This window comes from Esox lucius, chromosome 12 (genome assembly GCF_011004845.1).
Source record: "Esox lucius isolate fEsoLuc1 chromosome 12, fEsoLuc1.pri, whole genome shotgun sequence".
In the NCBI taxonomy this organism is placed as follows: Eukaryota; Metazoa; Chordata; class Actinopteri; order Esociformes; family Esocidae; genus Esox; species Esox lucius.
The window spans coordinates 9,173,762-9,195,411 of NC_047580.1; the positions used below are offsets into that span (position 1 = coordinate 9,173,762).

At 43.9% G+C, this 21,650-nt stretch overlaps 1 protein-coding gene across 15 annotated transcripts in view; it reads right to left on the minus strand.

Moving 5' to 3' along the window:
* LOC105028999 (membrane-associated guanylate kinase, WW and PDZ domain-containing protein 1) overlaps positions 1-21,650 on the minus strand; it is a 122,295-nt gene that overhangs the window by 22,708 nt on the left and 77,937 nt on the right. For 4 of the 15 annotated variants that reach the window (XM_013132406.3, XM_020051756.2, XM_020051753.2 and 1 more), the window contains exons 4-12: positions 19,912-20,121; positions 18,684-18,951; positions 16,199-16,281; positions 15,356-15,394; positions 13,634-13,691; positions 13,054-13,166; positions 12,230-12,352; positions 11,619-11,804; positions 10,609-11,235 (exon numbers count right to left, since the gene is read on the minus strand). In XM_013132406.3, the coding sequence (XP_012987860.2) occupies positions 10,609-11,235; positions 11,619-11,804; positions 12,230-12,352; positions 13,054-13,166; positions 13,634-13,691; positions 15,356-15,394; positions 16,199-16,281; positions 18,684-18,951; positions 19,912-20,121 (1,707 nt within the window). The remainder of the gene's footprint in view (positions 1-10,608; positions 11,236-11,618; positions 11,805-12,229; positions 12,353-13,053; positions 13,167-13,633; positions 13,692-15,355; positions 15,395-16,198; positions 16,282-18,683; positions 18,952-19,911; positions 20,122-21,650) is intronic. The other 11 variants (XM_013132405.3, XM_029124344.2, XM_013132410.3 and 8 more) reach the window with 7 other exon arrangements.

The following is a 21,650-nucleotide window of genomic DNA, read 5'->3' on the forward strand; positions in this document are numbered from 1 at the left end:
CGGCTATGTGTCGCTGATGGTCGTAGTTGTCTTCCTACCTAAAATATAATTGTCTGTGTTTTTTTCAAATGACTACGGGCGAGCCGAGTGTTACCGCAGTCTACATTTAAATGTAGTCTACTTCAAAACTTAAATTGTAGGCCTATGAGAATATGCATCCAGCATACAGTAGGCTATCAGTTATTTCAAATTCATAAATTGACAAGGCTGTAAAGGAAACATCATATATTTTAATGGTAGTATTAGAATACTAGCAGGAACAACAACTATACAAATTCTACAGAAACTGTTAACAGTAGTGGACTATGTCCTCTTTAAAACATTTCATATTTTAAATAGAGCAAACATTTTCATCTGAGGATGATCTCTGCATGAAACCAGACAGCCTTAACTGTGCATATTGCATCTAGCAAACTGTGTACACAAGGCAGCATTTGTAACATCGACATCTGCGATTCGCTTTTAAATTCGTATAGTGGTCTTGGTAGCATATTTTTTGGCCAATGTTGTTAACATTCAACACTTTAGTTATTTAAAATGTTATTGCTTTGGTGAGGTTTTGTATTTTTATTTTAAGATCAAATAAATAAAGCCAAGCACAGTATGTTTTACATTTACTTGTTTTAATTTTTTTCCCTATTCATTCGTATAACTTACAATGCTGTCATTGTTTTGCAGGAGTTTAGTATTCATATTTTTAAATTAAAATAAGGCACAGTGCAATTGTATTTACATTTCTTTGTTCATAATTATTTTCTATTTCTTTGTACGGACACTGCCGTTAATGTTTTGGTGGGATTTCGAATTTCTATTAAAAAAATCTAAATAAATCAAAAACATATTTGTGAGACTCGTTTGAAACCTGATATTTAGAAATTACTATTAGCCTATTATTAATAATTTTGACATGACAAAAGTGGGAAAGAATTAAATAAAAGGAGACTTCACAAACAGTTCATCTGTCAATTGATGTGTTTTTTTCGGTAAAGTAACAAGATAATTAAATAAAAGGAGACTTCACAAACAGTTCATCTGTCAATTGATGTGTTTTTTCGGTAAAGTTTCAAGAGAAACTTTCACAAAGTGAAATGTATTAAAAAACACCATCATAAATACAGTTTTAAGACTTCAGTGTCATTTTCACCCTAAAACAAAACATAAAAACACTTCCCTATAATCGTAGAAAACAGTGCAGCCAAGCCAGAATTCTAGCATACACATCATAGAAATAATTCATATTGTCATTGGATTTTAATCATAATTTGATTGATGATCGCTTCATAGTCAACTCCATTATTATTACATTCAAAATATGCTCGCTGCAAGACATCCTGGTTGCTTCAATGTTCATCCAGCTAGAGCTGGAGGCTTATGTCAAGGCAACTTTCCTGTCCGTCTGGACTGTGCCCTCCATCCTCATCGCCCGCCCGTCAAGCTCAACATCCCTCACAATGTCACTCATTGCCTGTCTGTCCTGCTCAACATCACTCATTGTCCGTACGTCCTGCTCAACATCACTCATTGCCCATCTGTCCAAATCAACATCACTCATTGCCTGTCTGTCCTGCTCAACATCACTCATTGCCCATCTGTCCAACTCAACATCACTCATTGCCTGTCTGTCCTGCTCAACATCACTCATTGTCCGTACGTCCTGCTCAACATCACTCATTGTCCGTACGTCCTGCTCAACATCCCGCTCAACATCACTCATTGTCCGTACGTCCTGCTCAACATCACTCATTGTCCGTACGTCCTGCTCAACATCACTCATTGTCCGTACGTCCTGCTCAACATCACTCATTGCCTGTCTGTCCTGCTCAACATCACTCATTGTCCGTACGTCCTGCTCAACATCACTCATTGTCCGTACGTCCTGCTCAACATCACTCATTGTCCGTACGTCCTGCTCAACATCCCGCTCAACATCACTCATTGTCCGTACGTCCTGCTCAACATCACTCATTGTCCGTACGTCCTGCTCAACATCACTCATTGTCCGTACGTCCTGCTCAACATCACTCATTGTCCGTACGTCCTGCTCAACATCACTCATTGTCCGTACGTCCTGCTCAACATCCCGCTCAACATCACTCATTGTCCGTACGTCCTGCTCAACATCACTCATTGTCCGTACGTCCTGCTCAACATCACTCATTGTCCGTACGTCCTGCTCAACATCCCGCTCAACATCACTCATTGCCCATCTGTCCAACTCAACATCACTCATTGCCCATCTATCCTACTCAACATCCAACTCAACATCGCTCATTGCCCATCTATCCTACTCAACATCACGCTCAACATCACTCATCGCCGTCCATCTGCCTAAACATCCACTCGAGGGCTCCACCTACATGGACCCCTAGTCCATGTAACCCTACTGATTGTCCACGTCGCTCAGAAGGATGTAGCCCCTACTGAATAGCCCTTCAGTACTGACCGTATGTACAAACACGGACATATACAATGTGCTCCAACTGAGATTCAGTGCCTAGTGAAAGTCTACACACTCTTCGGAGTATTCACATTTCATTGCCTTAAAATGTATTCCTTGAAAGGGAAGTTGTCATGTGAACTTTGCACAGCTTTTATTCAATACTTGGCCATGTCTCAGGGTAGTTGATGATCTGCTGATGTCCCTTTGTAGGTCTGCAGCTTTTGCAAAGTGGGTTGGGCAGTTTTATGGTTTATTCACCCTGTCCAGAGATATCGTTCGATAGGGTCCCAGTGTCTTCTGATCCGCCCCTCTCAGGCCCACTATCTTTACTGTCAGGAATGCAATTTCATTTAAATAACATTAACATAAAATGTAAATAACATTTTGGATTCACTCTCACCAGACTACTGCCCTGGAAGGCACATAAACTCACTGATAATGTTGTTTACCTGGTAACTAACATGGCACATTCTGTTGAAGTGCTGGTGATAGACATGTTTCAGTGCCAGTGTGAGATGGCTGTGGGGAAACTGTGGTGAACAGTGTCCGAAACTAACTTTTTGACTCACTTGCCAAGGGGACTGGTAGATGAAAACAATCCAACAGCCAAGCAAAAAAAAAATCTGACAAAATAATAAATTGCCTTTTCATCACGTATACATCAATTTCAGTACATTTCTTTGAGATAATAATGTATTATGTTGTATACAAACTTTTCATAACCGATGACAAATTAGTTGTTTCTGCTTACTGGCAGAACACAGAACAACTCATCACCACAGCCTCAGCATCATACTGTAGCCAGCCTCTTGAAACACCTTTATCTCCAAAACTTCAATTCTCACAGTGTTCTTTGTCTATGTGATGCCATAAACACGTTTTTTATGTATTATAGCAATGTCATCCCTGTACACCAGTATCTCTTCCTTGTCAACTTTCTTAACATTATTTGACAATACTTAGATAACATAATTCCCTAATAACCTAAGTACTCCCCCTTCATTAACCATTCCCTAAAACTGTTCATGAATCGCCTCCCAGCTTTATAACACAAACCCTCTCCTAAAGCTAATTAACAATAGCATCAAAAATCTGATTTCTTTCTAACCATTTCTCAATGTGCTCCACCTTATAATATTCTACATAATGTATTATTTAAATAGTAATTAGTTTAATTACTATTTTAACCCAGGTACTTTTTCCTTTACTCAAACTTTACACAATACACATCGCAGACCTTAATATTGAAGGCAAAATACGGAAACCGGAAGTCTTAAAGTTGCTGCCGAATCTCTATGACCTACATAACGCTAACCCATCGTATCTATCGAGTTGTGGCAGTTAGCTAGCTAGCTTCTTTCCTTGGTTTGTCGCTCAGACCAGACGATGTCCTTCTTTATATCTATGCGACAACCACTTACTGACAGTTCAACACGAACGTGCGCATACACAGACACAGTCAGTTACTTTTGTCTGACGTCACTCGCTAGCTTGTTACTCAGAACGTTTTTTTGCTCTGCAAATAAATAATAATATATATATATATATATATATATATGAATCGTATGTCATAAAAACATTCTGTGTTTCTGCGGGCATCACAACTTAGCAGCGCCAGTATCCGCTGCTCTAATTACAAGAAGAGGGAAACATTGTGTGCAAACATTTACCCGAGAGTGCGGCGGATAGCCTTCTGGGATTTACTCGCCAAACAAAATCTACCCGCACTTGGCGGGTGTTAATTTCGGACCTTGGTGCGGAGTATCTGATAGAAAAATGTGCCACGTTGCCTCAGTAGGGGAGATGTGACAATTGCTATTTTCATCCGTTTACCCATTTACTCTACTTATTTTTATTTTATTTTATCTCAGACAATAATATGCTATTAAGTCTTGTTTATCTAAATGAAAAAAAAGGCAAAAACAACATCAGAAGGACTTGAGCCTGAGGACCACCCTTCACTTGGCCAGATGACTGTCCAAAGTCCACCTGGTTGTGCTGCTGATTCTGCCTGGAATCTCTCTTGCTGATGCTGCTCACAGCCCACTTGGTAGTCCATGTCCAAATGTCCACCTGCTGATCTTAATTCTGTCCCATGACTCCTGCTGTTGCTGGCCATATCCCACCTGTTCCTGTTGCTATTTTGGTCTTAGCCTCAACACTTCCATATGAAAAGCCAATTGGCATTTACATTTTCTCACAAGGATCTGACCTTTTGCACCCTTGTTTCCCAGGCCTTTTAGCATCTTATTCCTTGTTCTGTGGATATGTGTGTAAAAAGTGCTTTATAAAATGTATTGTACTATGGAATCATAGTTCCATAGTTTTCGTCACAATGCTACAGGCCAGTAAAGCTGATGAAGAGCAGTTGATGGACAATAATATTCAAACATTGACTCCATCAGGACTGAGATTGGAACACTCAGGAAAATTCACCAGTTCTTGGGAAGGTATTTTGGTGTGTTTCTGATATAACAACACAATTGTTTCACTGAACAATTTATCTCAATCCCAGGGTTTACACTTTCAGACGTTCAATGCAGATTTCTCTTCCAGCAAGGACTGGGCAGTTTGTTAGCATTAAAATACAGAATAAAAGGAGAAAAGTCCATGTAAAAAAAGATAAATAAACAGCCCTAGTCTTATCAAAACATTACACTGGGATACATCTGTATTTTTCTGTGGAACAATTGCAAAATAATTCTAAAGACCCATGAGAATTGCTTTCTAAGAGGTGTTGAGTGCTGGATTGTCCAACCTCCTTCCTGTCTTAAATTACAGACATGGTTTGAATATTTTGGTCCATCAATGATTCGCAACCAACCAGGTAATTCTTCCAAAACAATGGATATATATTTTTCCCTAGCTGAAAATGAATGGAATATTATTCAAAATGATTCACAGCTGTAATGGCTGGCATTAATGTTTCCAGCAAGTAATAACTCTGGGGTGTTAAGACATATATAATCAATACCTCATCATTTTGCAACTCTTAGTCATTTGGAACATTTTCTATTATTAACTTTTTCTCACTTAGATAATTCGGAGAAGATTGTGTAGAACTGTAGGACAAAAAAAAACACGTTTATGTTTAATTGGATGGCAGCAAATTGTGAATACCGCAGGGGATTTGTAGACTTTCATTAGCAACTGACTGTATGCGCATGCCTGACCGTGCCTGCACAGTATGTACATACATATTAAAGTTTCCCCCACATCTACCCAATACACACTAACTCCCCAGCCCCAACCAACACACACGCCAGGTCTGAGTCATGCATTGAGTTCACGCTCCTGCTTCCTTCCGCCTGCCTGAGCCCGAATGGCCGAATGATAACAAGCCTCCGCTCAATACTCCTAAACGGAACAATGAATCCTTTGGCCTGTCGTGGCATTAAAAGGCACCCTGCATTGATCACTAAGGATACGATACGGATCTAGTCAAGCTTAGTCTTATGAATACTTGCATGCAGCCTGAATGGTTAAGAGGGCTTGGTCATTGTGATACTAATGAGTGAGGAAATAAATTGTTCTGGAGTGAAAGAACAGAGAGTGGCCAGAGAGATGACTTGTAATGGACTGAGGTCTGCGTACAACAGAGTCCAACTTAACACTTGGCTAGAAAGAGGGACAACTTGGTCTTACTGTCAGAGCCACTCAGCTGACTGATGGGACATTGAGTCCTTTAGCAGAAACTCATCCTGAGCGACTTACAGCTAGTGCATTCATCTGAATATAGGTAGGTGGAACGTACACTAGTAATGAAACTTTCTCCCTCAGTAAAGAAGCGATGAGAAAAGTCTGAAAAGAGAAAAGAACAAAACCAAGTGCCGGTTACTACTAGTGAGATCATAGTGAGTGTGTTTGTCATACAGCCATACGTGTGACAGTTCAGGCATTTGGACATATTGAGATATGAATATGCTGATGGGTTTGGGCTTGTGTGTTAACATGTATGTCTGCATGTGTGTGTTTGGGACTGAGATGTGAGTGGGTGGGGTGGTTATATACAATATTTTATCTGGCCATCTGTCACAGTGTGTGTATGTGTGCTTGAGAGAAAGAGCGAGAGAGTGTGAAAATAAGTGTGTATGTGTGCGTGCTTGAGCAGAAACTCTCTCCCTCTGTTCAGGTAAAACACAGATGTAGGATTTCAAAATAACATGAACTGTGTATATCAGCATTAGTTTTAGCAATGCAGAAATGTAAATAGGAAGTGGGTGTTTGTGTGGGTGTACATGACATGTATTCCCCTATAGAGGTACACCAGCAGTGATTGAATAGCTAGCTGTTTCTAACCTCTGTTCAGGCTGTGTGTGTATGTGTGGCCTTGGTTGTGTTTTCAGCAGTGCCCACACTAAGATAATGAATGGCCCCTTTTCAACTGCCCATAAATCACAGTGCAACAGGAACACATGAAAAAAAATCCTTTTAGCTAACCCAAACTCTTTACCTATCTGCCTCTCCATCTCTTTCTATTTACCTCCTTCTGTCTCCTGCCTCCCACCCTCGCTCAGTCCGTCAGAGTCATCCTGTGATCCTATCGTCACCCAGGGGACAGTTCCTACCGAGGAGCATCGCCATGGCAACAAAAGGCAAGGCAAGATGGAAGACATTAACAACTCACCTCTCGGCGTGAGAAGGGGACCGGTCATGTTATATTGTGTGTGGAAGGGTGTGAGTTGGAACGGGGAGTGGTAAGTGGGGAAGAGGCTTTGGCTGGATTGATCTGTGGAGAACGGCAACCAATTTAGAAATAATTTATTTTATTTTCTGCATATGGAGCTTGTCTAATTGGCTGATGTAACCACCGGCCCATCTAAAGTTCACCACATCAGAACTTTCTGTCCATGAAAATGGACTGACAATGCATGGAGATGGACGTGCCGACCATTAATGTGCAACTCCCACTGAAAAAGCATCAGGAATCACAGATACAAAGGAAATCTTTGTTCTGTTTTTTTCAGGCCACAAATGTACCGTATGTTGAGCTGAAATGTCCCCCCTCCCCCCTATCTTCATACTACTATACCTGTTTCCTATTCAAAACTAGGACACATTCTTCAGGATGTCCTAAAAACCTAGGCGTTATTCAATTCAATGCAGATTGATTGTTCTGCTATTGTGGCACATAGCAGAAAACACAACATTGTACAGCTGGGCAATATTGTGTTCTGTACAGTGGCTAATGAATTCTTGACATGTCTGTGTGTGTTTTTTTCCTTCCACACAAACGAGCGGCAGAAAACTACAGGCGCCCTCGCGTGATAAGAATACATTGTTGAAATGGTGTATCATCATGACCAGTGTCTCTGACAATGTGAACGGGGGACAGTGAATTGACCTTTGGCTAATAACCCTGACAGCTCTATCTGACAGGACAGACCAATCTCAGCAGTCATTTTTCGTTCTGACATTCGGTATTGAAATAAGGAGTCAAAACTTAAACGAGACAGCTCACTATTGGAAGCTTGATATATGTACATGTAGTTTGCTTACTGCAGGGTGGGAAGCTGGTGACATGATGTCATGATGCACACCTTCTGAGTGTGTCCTGTGACCTTGGAGTTTCTCTTCCCCTCCCTCCCTCTCACTCAGAAAAGACTGATTGATGACTTACAGAGGAAGTCTGCCCCTTTTGTCCTCTTCATCAACCCTCTCTTTTCTAAATCAACCTCCTCTATCATCGTTGAGTCTCCTAACCTTCCTCCTCCTAATAATGATATGCCAATTTTTAGCTTTTGTCCAAAGCAATTCATACTCCTTTTATACTTAAACATCAATTTAACTGTGCTGTTTATTATTAGCCTTTTCCATATGCAACAAATATCAGTTTCACAAATACAAAAATATTTTTGAAGTTAAAATAAGGCTATCTACCAGCATAGAATCTGTAAAAACCGGTATCGCCCTCTTTTTGAAAAGCCCACCTTTGAGAGTGGAAAAAGTAGCATTCGAGTCATGATGTATTCTTCACAAACGCCAGAGAAAATGTGTCAACCTGGCTATCCTGCAACGTTGTGGCTGACAGAACATTGTTGAGACAAGTACCCGCCACTTGTGTGAACAAGCAATCGACAAAACACAATGGTCACAATAATTGCTACAAAACATGACCCTATGATTTTTCAGATCAGAGAGCAGGCTTGTTAAATTGACGACATCATTGGTTGAACTTCCCAGGCGTGACAAAATACTGCTGTGGTGCATAATCATGTCTGAAACAACTCCTGTCAGTCAGAACTGTCTGAAACACCTCCAGTCAGTCAAAACTATGTCTGAAACACCTCTAGTCACCAGGCTCCGAATCACCAGGCTCCGAATCACCAGGCCCCGAATCACCAGGCTCTGAATCACCAGGCTCCGAATCACCAGGCCCCGAATCACCAGGCCCCGAATCACCAGGCCCCGAATCACCAGGCTCTGAATCACCAGGCTCCGAATCACCAGGCCCCGAATCACCAGGCCCCGAATCACCAGGCCCCGAATCACCAGGCTCTGAATCACCAGGCTCCGAATGACCCTGCGGTCCTCAGCTGGGTAAGTCGTGTAGTGGCCACCTGGCCTTTACGGTAAGGGAGGTCTGCAGTGTCTGCCCCTGTAGCCTGGCCCTCCCTGTCTTCCTCCCTGCGGAGGGCTGTGCAGCAGAAGACTGGCTGTGTCGTCCTGTGTACCAGTCTTGTAACGGTCATTAATGATGCTGACATTTAACAAAACACAGCGCTGTAATTTCAGCCCGGGCACACAAGGTCAGCTCATTAGAGATCATAACTGATGCTGCTCAGCTAACGGGGGTCTGGGGAAGGAGGCAGAGTTAGCAATTCCACTCAAGTGTTGGGGCTGAACCCAAGTAAGTTCCTGGTTACTGCATTACTGGACTGATAATGATGGTCGCTATTAACGTCAATTTCTCTGCCCACGCAAAACTTTAACTGTAACCCTTTGCGGACACCTCTGAAACGGTAAGAACTTTGTGCTGAGGAAGGTTTTACTGAACACATGCGCCGACGAGTTTGACTTCAGTCCTCCATCAAGCCCATTATGTTTCATCTCTGGTGATTGTAGAAGATGGTCTCGATTGTAGCGACAGAAGAAGGTCAATAATAGACATTAATGATGTGTGAAAACAGACTGCCTGCTTTAGCAGCTCTCTGGCTGCTGGTGGCCTTGACTAGCTGAGCCTCCCTCTCACTTACCCCTCTAATCAGAATCAATGGATGTCCTCCCTGCTCTGCACCTCTCTCTCTCTGTTCTCCCCCCCTTCCTCTCCTTTCACCCTGCTTCTCTCTTTCTCTTTCTTCTCCACTTTGTTCCACTTGCTCTCTCCCTCCCCCCCAAGGTAATTGGGGAAACATGATCCTTTCATCAGTGTAAGGTGTTTGGATGAGCCCTCTTATCATTAACATAGCCAATTATCATCTAAGCAGACCAGACACGGAGCCAGAGACAGAGAGCAGGGTTGAGAGAGAGAGAGAGAGAGAGAGTGTGACAGTGATACAGTGAGATCTCTCTGAAAACACAGTGGGAGAATAGGAAGAAAGAAGAGAGAGCTCCACACAAAGAAAAAGAGAAATAGAAGAAGAGAGACAGTAAGAAAGATTGAGAGAGACAGACGGAGAATGTCACAAAGTGAGCCACCAGAACCCACAGAGACTTGGCGGGTCTCTGGAGTCAGTGCCCATCCATATTTATGACGGATGAGACAGCCCCTGACCTTACACCAACCTGCCCCCCCCCCACCACCACCACCCATTCTCTTCATCTCTCTTTCTCTAATCAACACGTCCACCCCTCCTTCATTCATCTTCCTACTAGCGCTATCCCTCCCGGGCAGGTATTCGTGGTGAGTTAGTAACCATCTCACTGGGCAGCCTGATGCCTGGCTTTATAAAGCATATGATCCTTTGCCAAATGCGAATGCGCCCAGGCCCGTCAGACTGATTCCAGGAAACAACGGTTTTGGCCAGAGCAGAAGCGATAAGAGGCGGATTCCAAACACTTATAATCAATTTTGATGCTGTGATTGGTCACAGATGATCCAATCGCTGATTCGTTTGCGACACACCTCCATTCTTCCCTCTCTCCCTCCACTCTGAGCGGTTGACACAGCGGCATGACCAGACACTCTTGGACCCCCACCCCCCCCGACGGTAACCAAGACTACGCACCTCTCTGAACCAGCATGGTGACCTCGCTCCCTCTGGGACACTTACTGAGCAGGTCCACCACCTGGTTGTGGCTCATGTTCTGGACGTTCCTCTTGTTCACCTCCATCAGGATGTCGGACTCCTTCAGGCCCCGGCAGCGGGGGTAGTCCACGATCTGCTTCACCCGCTGACCTCCGCCCGTAAGGCTGTCGGCAATGGTGAAGCCGAATCCCTTGTCGCCCTTCTCCATGTGCACCGTGATCAGCTCGGGCTGCCCGGCTATGGACGACGCCAGGGTTACTACGTCGCTGGACGAGTAGCCGTGAGAGCCGTTGGATGCCACCTCGGCAGACGGGCTCTGGGCGCGCGGCTCCCTCATCCCGTTGACGGGAAGGCCCGGCTGGCTTCCGTGGCTGGACGGAGAGTCGTAGCTCTCCTGGCCATTGACGATGATGGGGTCCTTGTCCACAATGGCAACGGAGGTCACCAGGCTGGTGTTGGGATCATCAGGGTCAAAGGGCAGCGGGTAGCCGCGGCAGAGAGCCAGGTCCACCATGGAGCCGATGGGAATGGACTGGAAGATCTTCACAACCTGGGCGTGGGTGTAGCCCAGCACGATGGTGTCATTCACACTGACTATCACATCACCTAGAGTGGGGAGACAGGAAGACGGAGAGGGTGAGTTGCATACCCACAAGTGGATGTTCCGGTTTTCATAGGAAAATGTATGGAGAGAGCCTGTGGCTTCCACTCTTTTCCTTCACATTTAAAGGATTGGCTGAACAGTGCAGATTGTGGTAGGGGCGTTGTAGCTTTCCAGGTATTACGTTAGCAACAGTGCCAAAAATGCTGGGACAATAGAAACACAGTTAGTGGCACCATATTAAGTAGTACTATTTAAGTGTATTGTGAAGCATGGCCTTTATATGTAAAATCTATACACCATCGCTTAACCTCCAAATAAATGGAGACAAAATCTCTCTGAATCTGGTGGGAAGGTGCCACCTGTGGGCCGAGATGGTGTACTGCACCTGTCTCCATCTTCCCGTCCACAGCAGCAGGTCCGTCCAACACCAGGCTCTTGATCTGTAGGAACTCATCTGGCTCGTCGCCCCCGACTACGGTGAAGCCAAAACCGCGGCGGCTCTTTTTCAGTTTGGTGTTAATAAAAGTTCCCTTCAGCTCCGCTGGGTTCCGCGTGAAGAATGGCTTCCCTCCTGGAGAACACCGGGAGAAAATAACTTTACCTGTGTGTCTGTTACATAATCTATCATTTCACATTATTTTTCTAACTACCTAGAGGTGACATGCATGTTGTTCTGCCTATCAACCCATATACGGTATTGAAATTGCCAAAAAAATAAAATTGTTTCATCATTGATAATAGTGAGTGGGTGCCAGTATGATTCATTCCCACTTCCTAGTAATCCAAGCTTGGTGTCTTCATTAACCTACACAGAACATCAGTGTAACAACATGCGGGCTGACAGACAGGTTAATGACTTCACATGGTAATTGTTTCTTCAAGGACTTGTGCACATAAATCCTCTCATCAGAAGGACCATTACCTGTCTGTTGCCGCGTACTGTAGTTAATAAGACCCTGGTATTAGCAGTGGTTCTGTGTGTGTTGTCTGACTCACGTTTGGTCCCTCCCGGGGCAGGGGGCAGTGGGGGTGGGACCTGGGGGTCGCGGTAGGTCTCCAGGTGGTTGCTAGGGTAGTTGGCCAGGGCAACGCCAGCTGACGAGTGCTCCTCTAGCCATTCTATACAGAGAGACACACAGAGTAACTGTGAAATCACACACACACACACACACACACACAAAAACACAGGCACACACAAATACACACTCATACAACACAGGTACTTGCATGAATTAGCTCAATCTAACTTGCTCTAAATTATACATAACACACCCCATACGCCTCCAGATCAAAAAGTGTCTTCATAATATCTGGCAAAAGTCATTCCAACACAGTGAATTATAAAACGAGAGAGACATTTAATTAATAATGTGTTTTCGCGTTACCTGTTTGTTACATGCCATTTCATCATACACACTTTGGTTCAAACACTTAGCAAGCATGATAACAGCAGCCGTTTGCACAAATAAGCAAATGCTACAGTAGCTGAAGTCTTAAGAAAGGAATATAAAAATGATGCTTGAATGATCTTTAATCAAACAAATAAGAACCCAAAGACACACTGAACGGTAAAGAACAATAGGGACTGGGTCGGTTCCACTTCTTATCCAGGAGAATTAATCAGCAATTCTTAGGAGCTGTCGTGCCCTTCGTTATATATTTTTCTAATTCCTGAACTGGTAGTTAAATTACTTTCCTGGATTAACCACATTTAAATGGAACCGACACCTACCCTGCAAGGCAAGAGAAACGACACGAGACGTGACGAGACGGACATGAAGAAAGAAAGAAATGGTGCCGTGCCAGGGCAGGAAACGAACCTCGAATGTACCGCTCACCTTCTGGAGGCTGCGGCTGCTGCTGCTGTTCCAGCTGCTTCCTGCGCTTAGCCTCCACTATGGGATTCTCGTACTGGGTCTTCCTGTTGATGTGACTGCAGGGAGGCATAGAGGGGAAACAATTGGAGGTAAAAGGGTGAGACAGAGAAAGAGACAGGGAGAGAACCAGGACGAGAAAACGGATGAGAGTGGGAGATTCAACGGTGGACATCCTCCAGCTCACAGCCTCAAAAATCCCTCAAGCTGTGTGGCAACTGCCCGGGTCCACACAGGGCGCAGTGCGGCCGCACAAAATGCAGTCCGCTTTCAGCTGAATCTACTTATCGAAGTGTTTAGGAACACACTGAACGTAGAAAAAGGTCTGGGCGGGCCAGAATGTACGACACACAGTGTAGTGAAATCGCAGCGAAAACCGTAGCTCAGCTGAAATGGCGTCATTGACATTAAAATACATGGGAATGCACTAAGAATAATCAAATGGATCCAGTCTTATTCATTATTGTGAGCAGAAATTGAGAGGGAGATATTGACCCGCAAAGTATCCAGAATGTGTTGAACTTACTCTACGTAGTAAACTCCATAGACAGGATCATCAATCTTTTCCCATCCTGCGGGCAGCTCTGAAACAGAACAGGAATAGCAATGTTGGATCACTGTTATTGCACATTCACTACAGACACTGCTGTGGCATCTTGAGACAGAGTGGCGTGGCGTGTGATGATTCTCAAATCAGCCCCGTGGTCAGTGACTATTTACATTAGAGCTCCCATTCAGAACTTACCTCAAAGCTTCACGCAGCGTGGGTCTTTCAGGTGTGTGAACAAACACTGAACTCAAGATTTGTTCACCGGACCCAACATTATAATTCTCAGTCTTTTTTGTGATATTTTCTTTCCCACTGTCAATGGGTTGGTGCAGCCATTTTAATATAGAGACAAACTACTCCTTCTACCTCACTGAGCAAGACAGACACAGGCTGTACACAATGTCAGCTGTCAGGGGAGTTTCTGAGCTAAATTACAGGCTGCCGAGCTTGACTGCTGCTTCATACTAGCTTTCCTATTCATACACTCAGTCTACTCACAACAGCTTCAGGTGAGTCAATTTCTATATTTCTCTGTCTTCAGAGCAGAACCAGGTTGTTTTCTACACATTTAGTCAATGGCAACAAACGGTTGATCGATTTACACAGTTGGACAGCTCCCGAAAGTTCACCAGTGTGCCAGTACTGTACAAGCAGTCATAGGTAATATACTTCGTAACACTGGACACCTAACCTAACTCATCTAGTTCAGTTTATGACAAAGTTTTTAATTCCGATGTTAACACGTTAAGGTATGTACAGTCCAACTGCTGCTTCCTCCAGCTTAAGAACACGCACACCGGGCCGTTGCCAGGAATCCTGGGCCCCCTGAACAGATATATGCGTGGGCCCCCTCACTTATAGATGACATCGATATTACGATCAGTGGGCCCCATGAATCATACCCACTTCTCCCCACATTACCTCCTGCCCTGCCCTCCCCAAACACACACACACACAGCTATATCCCTGTGTGAAAACAATTGTCTGACAGAGACAATTAAGCTGACACACTTCCATTAAAGGGTTTGCATCTAATTTTCCTGCTCACTGTATTTGATTTCACACAAAGCCATTAGCTGCGTCTTTGCTCGGGCCGCTGCTAACTCCCACAAACACTTTCGGAGCGTAGCTATGTTTCACAATCAATAATCCAAGACGGCATGCTTCTGACCTGCCAGAAATAATAGGGACTCTCAGGCCCAACACTCAGAGCCCTGAAAGAGTCAAGAGATTTCATTCTCTTTCAGGATCGTTTCTGTCTCTCGCCAAATAGTCTACAAAGTGGCCTGTGAATCTGCAGGGCTATTTTCCAGTCAATGGAGCAACTCTTAGTGCATAGATCAACCTGATACGTCAAACCAAACACATTCCTAATGTGTTCACAAACACGAAACGGAAATCACTTCTGTCACTCACGCACTAGTAAGAAACAAACAACACAGATGACAGAGACATAAACATATTCTTTAGCCATTTTAGGTTGAGATTTCTTAAAAAATATTTTCTAATCCAATATGATTGATGAACAGTATACAAGGGACTGAATGAGAATCACCACAACAGTCATTAATATACAGCCTCTAGCAAATGACAGAAACTAAGAAAGACAGTGAGAGACAATAGAGAGACACAGAAAGACAGATTGAGAGGTACAGAGAGAGAGATAGAGAGGTAGAGAAAGAAAATAAAGGGACATACCTAGATCATTGTCTGGGTCCTCAGTATGTACCCCTTCTTCTCCAAGGGAGAGGAGAGCAGGATGAAACAGACAGAACAAGAAAAGGAGGTTGATTGGTTGATGGAATGACAAAGGAAATCATGAGAGGGAGTAAAGTGTCAAATTACACAGAAAGACAAAGAAGTTGAAATGTAGAGATAATGAAGTCAGCAATCCACTATTTAATGAATCCATAAAATCTGAAACAGACCAGTGAACCGTGGCCTAGGGTTTAAGAGCATTGGTCCAGTGACAAGATGGCATTTGACATCACCTAATCCTAATTTCTCCAGGGTGGTTAACAATAATGTCACCCGGCTATGACCTCGCTCTAAGATAATAATGCATAAAACACATCTTTCTAAATGTAAATACGACAAATACCGGCCACACGGTGGTGCCATTTCTGAGGTTTGCCGAGATCACGCTTAGTACCAATTGCTGTCTCCTGAAGATTCACACACAGGCATCCTTCTCTTACATGCATGATCCTAAACGTCATGAATGTGACAATGACATGTGTTTGACTACAATCTACACAGTCGAGTAATGAACATACCTCTACAGGACGTATAACCTGATTCCTTTTAAGGAATGCCGACCATAAAAAAAAAATCACTGTCCGTACTGACCGAGTTATCAGAGCACTGTGGTAATAATATCCGAGCCTGTGTGTGTTGGAACAGATTTCATAATATTTCTATTTGTAACAGCTATGTGGCACCACCTACTGCTACCATCCACAAGGTGCAAGAAAAGGTGCTAAACAGCACAACACTGAAATCAGTGAGAGACACGTACAAACATACGGAAGCCCGGCTTACCATCATCCTCGCATTCTTCCAGGGGTTTCAGAGGTTTCTCCAGACAGCGAGGGTCGATCCATGACGTGGTCTTCGTATTGTGGCTGAGGGAACAACACAGAGCTGTAAGGAGTTTGGACAGAATACACTGAATGGCAGCCCAATAATATAATCAGCACACAGACGTTGTCATGGCAGACAGACGTGTCCACTACTGAGGAACCCAGAAGAGGAGTGGGAGGAGACTTCGCAGTCCTATTATCTAGAACAGGCAGCTGTATCCCCTATCGCCGCCACAATCTCCTTGCAATCCTTGTGAATTTACTCGTCGGATAATAAAAGCAGACCCAACATGCAGGTGTTGAATGCAGCCAGCCATTTCTTCATCCTGTCCCAGTCAGCCAGTCAGCAGGCGGGCCAGGCCCTGTGTTCTGGTCAGAGGGCTGGACCGGACATTATGGAGAGGGTCAGGTAATCTGATGTGCCTGTGATCTAAGATCAGGCTATGGGGGATTAACGGCCTGGCGAGCACTGATCACGAGCTGGCCTGTCTGGGGGAGGGTAGGCTGATGGGAAACGGACAGTAACTTGATAGTATAGAATTGTTTTTCCCGCCTGTTTGTCAACACATATGGAAACGCAGCAGATTATGCAATTCATCTGTAGCTGTAGAGAAAGAAAAATTGATAATCTGTATATTTTTTCGACAGTATCGGAGAACAAATGTTTACTGTAATTGACAGCTTTTCATGATTCCAAGATCAAGGCAGGCATACTTTGACTGAGTAATGTTCTTTAGGTTTGAACTGATAACTGTAGCCACACATGCACACTCTCACGCACACAAAGCAATGCGTCCAAGATTCCACACGCTTTGCTACGTCCATGAGATGTTTGGTGCCTGTTTCAGCATAGTGCATAATAAGCACATTACCAAAACAGACGCTTCAATCTTACCGTAGATTATTAAGGGGTTGCTATAGCACGAGCCAGCAGAATAAAAACAAAGCATCCGTCTGTTTTGGTAATAGTCATTTGTGATCAAGTGGTGTGTTGCCAAGCGCTAGAACCTCAGTTATATTTGAAATAATTATTGAATTGAAAAATTATTATTGGCACGCCTGCATTTAATAGCTTGAGAACCCTCCCTCTACCAAGACAACTCCACAGAGTCGTCTCCTCTAATGTCTGATGAGGTGGGAGAACACACAGGAAGGGATTGCAGACCATTCGCCCATACAGAAACTCTCCAGATCATTCAGAGGGCTTGGTCCATGTGGACTCTCCTTGTAGGTTCACTCCACAGGTTTTTAATAGGATTTGATGGCCATTGAAAAGGCTTGATTCGATGGACAGTGAGACATTGGTGTGGATTTGGAGGTATGCTTTTCATTGTTGTCCTGCTGGAAGATCCAACAATGACCCAATTTTAGCCTGTTGGCAGAAGCGGACAGGTTTTGGCCTAAAATCTGGAGTCCATGATATAATGTATCCTGACAGGGTTCCCAGGGCCTTTGGAAGTAAAACAGCACCACAACCTCACATATCTGCCTTCATGCTTCACAGTAGGGATTAGGTTATTTTCTGCATGATCATTTGCTCATTTTACACCAAAACCACTTCTGGTTACTGTTGCCAATAAGCTCAATTTTAGTCTCATCAGACCATAGGACATCAAGCAAAGATACTTTAAATATTAAAATCTTAATCAGAAAAATCTATTCGATTTGGTTCATGATTTTCTAGGGTGCCAATAATTGTGGCAAGCACGTCTTAAAATAAAAGGATTATTTCCTAATTATTTTAATTTTTCCTATACTTATCTTTGATTCATATGATCTTTGGAGTGTAAAATCAAGCTGATTAACAACAAAAGAAATTCACAGCCCTTTTACATTAAACTTTTTTGGAATAAACTATACACTGAATTTCAAAGGTATTGGGACTGTCTACTGGTCACAGACATCACCAAGGAAGATACCCTGCATCTGGGGATGTCTACTGGTCACAGACATCACCAAGGAAGATACCCTGCATCTGGGGATGTCTACTGGTCACAGACATCACCAAGGAAGATACCCTGCATCTGGGGATGTCTACTGGTCACAGAAAACTTTCAAAAATGCTTTCAAATAGCATTTTGAAATGGTTTATCAAATATGGATGAAAAGACTCTCAAACTAAACCTGACAATCTGTACATAAACCCGGAGTCATTGTACAACATAAGTGCTAGAATGCAGACACCCCCTCCCCAAAAAATAATGTGTCAATGTCCAAATACTTTTATGGTATATATACAGTCTATAGGTAACTGTAAATCGGGGTGCCATCAAACAAGCATATGTCTCCTTTCTTAGATGAAGCTAAGGGTGCTTAATGTATTGGGTGTATGTGTATACTGTGACGCAGTCTATTGTGGGTCATACGACAAAGTAAAGTTAACTTCTCCCTGTTCTCCGGTCAGGTTAGCACCATCGAGGGCATAGGATGACCTGAATACCCACTCTATAAAGTAGACTTCTCCGTTCTCCGTGTAGGCCATCTCCCAGTTGTCTGGCAGGGGTCCCAGGGGGTCTTCAGGGGACGCCTGGGGTTGGGCGTGCGTCTGCTGCCCACTGTCTGAGGTGGAGGCGGCCACGTTGTTCAGACCATAGGACGGAGCGTTCTCGCGCGCGGGGTACGGCCGTAGAACGCCGCCGCAGCTCTCGTCCTGGTCACTAGGGTTACCTGCGCACAACAAGGGAGAGGGGAAGAGACTACGCACTAAGGATCCTGGGTAAAGAACACGAAACAAAACAGAGACGAGAGGGTTTATGTTGATCATGCAACGACTGGAATGTGGCAACATGCAGGTGGAACAGTACCGCAATGTGTGAATCGTGTTCATGCGTTCACGCAACCATTACAACCATTCACGCTTGACATCGTTCTTTCTCTTTACCTCCCCACCTAACTCTTTCTCTCCTCTTCTGTCTCTATTAACTGTCCACCTTCTAGTCTAAAAGGAAGGGGGCAAGTGACTATAATGCAAATGTATTCAGCCTCAATGTCTCGGAACCCTCCCTCTCTCACTTCCGTTAGCCTTTCAGGGGCGATCAAACACTAATTCAACATTCTGCCAGGCTGGCACCGACACACAGAGAGGGCATAGATCCACACTGCCCGCCCGCCCAGGGAAAAGAAAACTAAATCTAGGAACTGACTGAATGTCCCACACACTCTCCAGGACGGAACAGACTTCAAAGAGCGAGAGAAACCGACAGGGAGAGACGGAGAGAAAAATGCGCTAACTCGTGGTCAGCTTGCTTCCTGTCTGGGCTAATACATTCACACAGGTTCTAAACAGACTCTATTCCACTCTAAACAGGTCCTATTCCATGGTTTAAACAGATATCAGAAACAATGCCTAAAAACAACACCGAACACTGACACAAAGCATTAGAAAGACCTTCTCAATAAGTGGGAAATATCCGCCCTTCAGGAACCCCTAGATTAGTGTTTTACACAAATACAGTAATTAGTGAGGGAGAAAGAGAGACACAGGGACAGGACATGAATGTTTTATTAACTGCATTTACAGTTTCTCCCCCATTCCTCCTCACATGCTGATGTCAGTGTTATAACTCTTAGGTAACGGCCAGATACCAGGCGACGCACTGCCTAACAGAGCGTAGGAAAGCACGAACATGCACACGGATGGGCACACGTCAAATCTCGCGTGCGACGACTCACCTGTAAAACTGTTGTTCATTTCCGTGGCCTGGTCGTCATCGTCGTCATCAGCAGGCACTACTCGGGCATTTTGCATGTCATTGTAAGACTTGGTGCGTTTGGGAGTTGACTGCTGGGACCCTGGCAGGCCGTGGAGGAGCACACCATCACCCAGAGTCACTGTGCCAACCACGGGTTGCCTCGGGGGCTTGGGGGTCCCATAATAGTTACCTAGGAAACAAGAGGGACGTTAACATCTCCCAAGTTCTGAGAAAGAGGACAGGGAAATGGAGAGACCGAACGGGACCAATAGAATCGGTCAACCAGCGTCTCTGCATAGTCGATTCTCAGGTTACTCTATACTGCCACCATCAGAATTTATCCCATAGGGGTAAGAGTTAGAGTCACAGCACATTGGATATTTCAAACACAGCAGCACCGTTAAAAGTTTACACTTCTCCGGAGAGATGCAATGCCCCCTGAGAGATGTGTCCAGTAGGTGGCAGTATAGGGTGGCATGACTTAGTACTAGCCTAAGAGAGACTGCTGCAGCTGAATTCATTACAGGAACAGAAATTAAGAGGGGGGACAGAGACAGAGCAAGAGATCTACAGCTTTGACCCCGAAACCGCAGAACTGTTAAACAGAACTGCAAAATTACTACTCAATGGCAACCTGGACTATTAGCATGGTACCATTTTTTAACCAACCCATTAGTATTGACTTTAGGCACACACTGATCATTACACACACACTCAGTTGCACATAACATGGAAACAAGTAGATTTTTTTATTTAAAAAAAGCTGAGATCTACAGAAGGTCTCTTTTACAGTTTAGCATTATATTACAGCAATAATAAAAATTGACATTGCAAAGACATGCATGCATGCGCGCACACACATACATACACACACCCTGCTGCTACTGTTTATTATCCATCCTGTTGCCTAGTCACCCAACCCCCACAGCCCCAAATGTAAATAAACCTCAACCACTTCGTACCCTAGCACTCCATACTGGTACTCACAGTATATAGTTAAACAATTGTCATCCATTACTCTTGTTTTTCACTATATAAAAATTCCTGTATTTTGCCATTTACAAATAAAAAGATACAAATATTTGATTGAAGGGAGAAAAAGACAGGAACAAGGAATAGAACACTGAGAGATAATGGGAAAGGGAACTATAACAACACCAAATCTAACACGGGGGGGGGACACAATGGCAGAGCACAATGCATCCTGAAATGGTGGAAAAAGCATCTGCCGGAAATCAGGCAGCCAGAGTTGTCATGGACTGAAAGGACAGAACTGTTATGGACTGATAGATCAGAGATGTTATGGACTGAGAGGACAGAGCTGTCATGGACTGATAGATCAGAGATGTTATGGACTGAGAGGACAGAACTGTTATGGACTGATAGATCAGAGATGTTATGGACTGAGAGGACAGAGCTGTCATGGACTGATAGATCAGAGATGTTATGGACTGAGAGGACAGAACTGTTATGGACTGTGAGAACAGATGTGTTATGGACTGATAGGTCAGAGCTGTAACGGACTGATAGGTCAGAGCTGTTATGGACTGATAGGTCAGAGATGTTATGGACTGAGAGAACAGAGGTGTTATGGACTGAGAGGACAGAGGTGTCATTGACTGAGAGAACAGAGATGTCATTGACTGAGAAGGCAGAGCTGTATTGTTCAGGATCAGGGAGCCTATACAGACAATATAATGGAGCACCTTAGAATGGGTG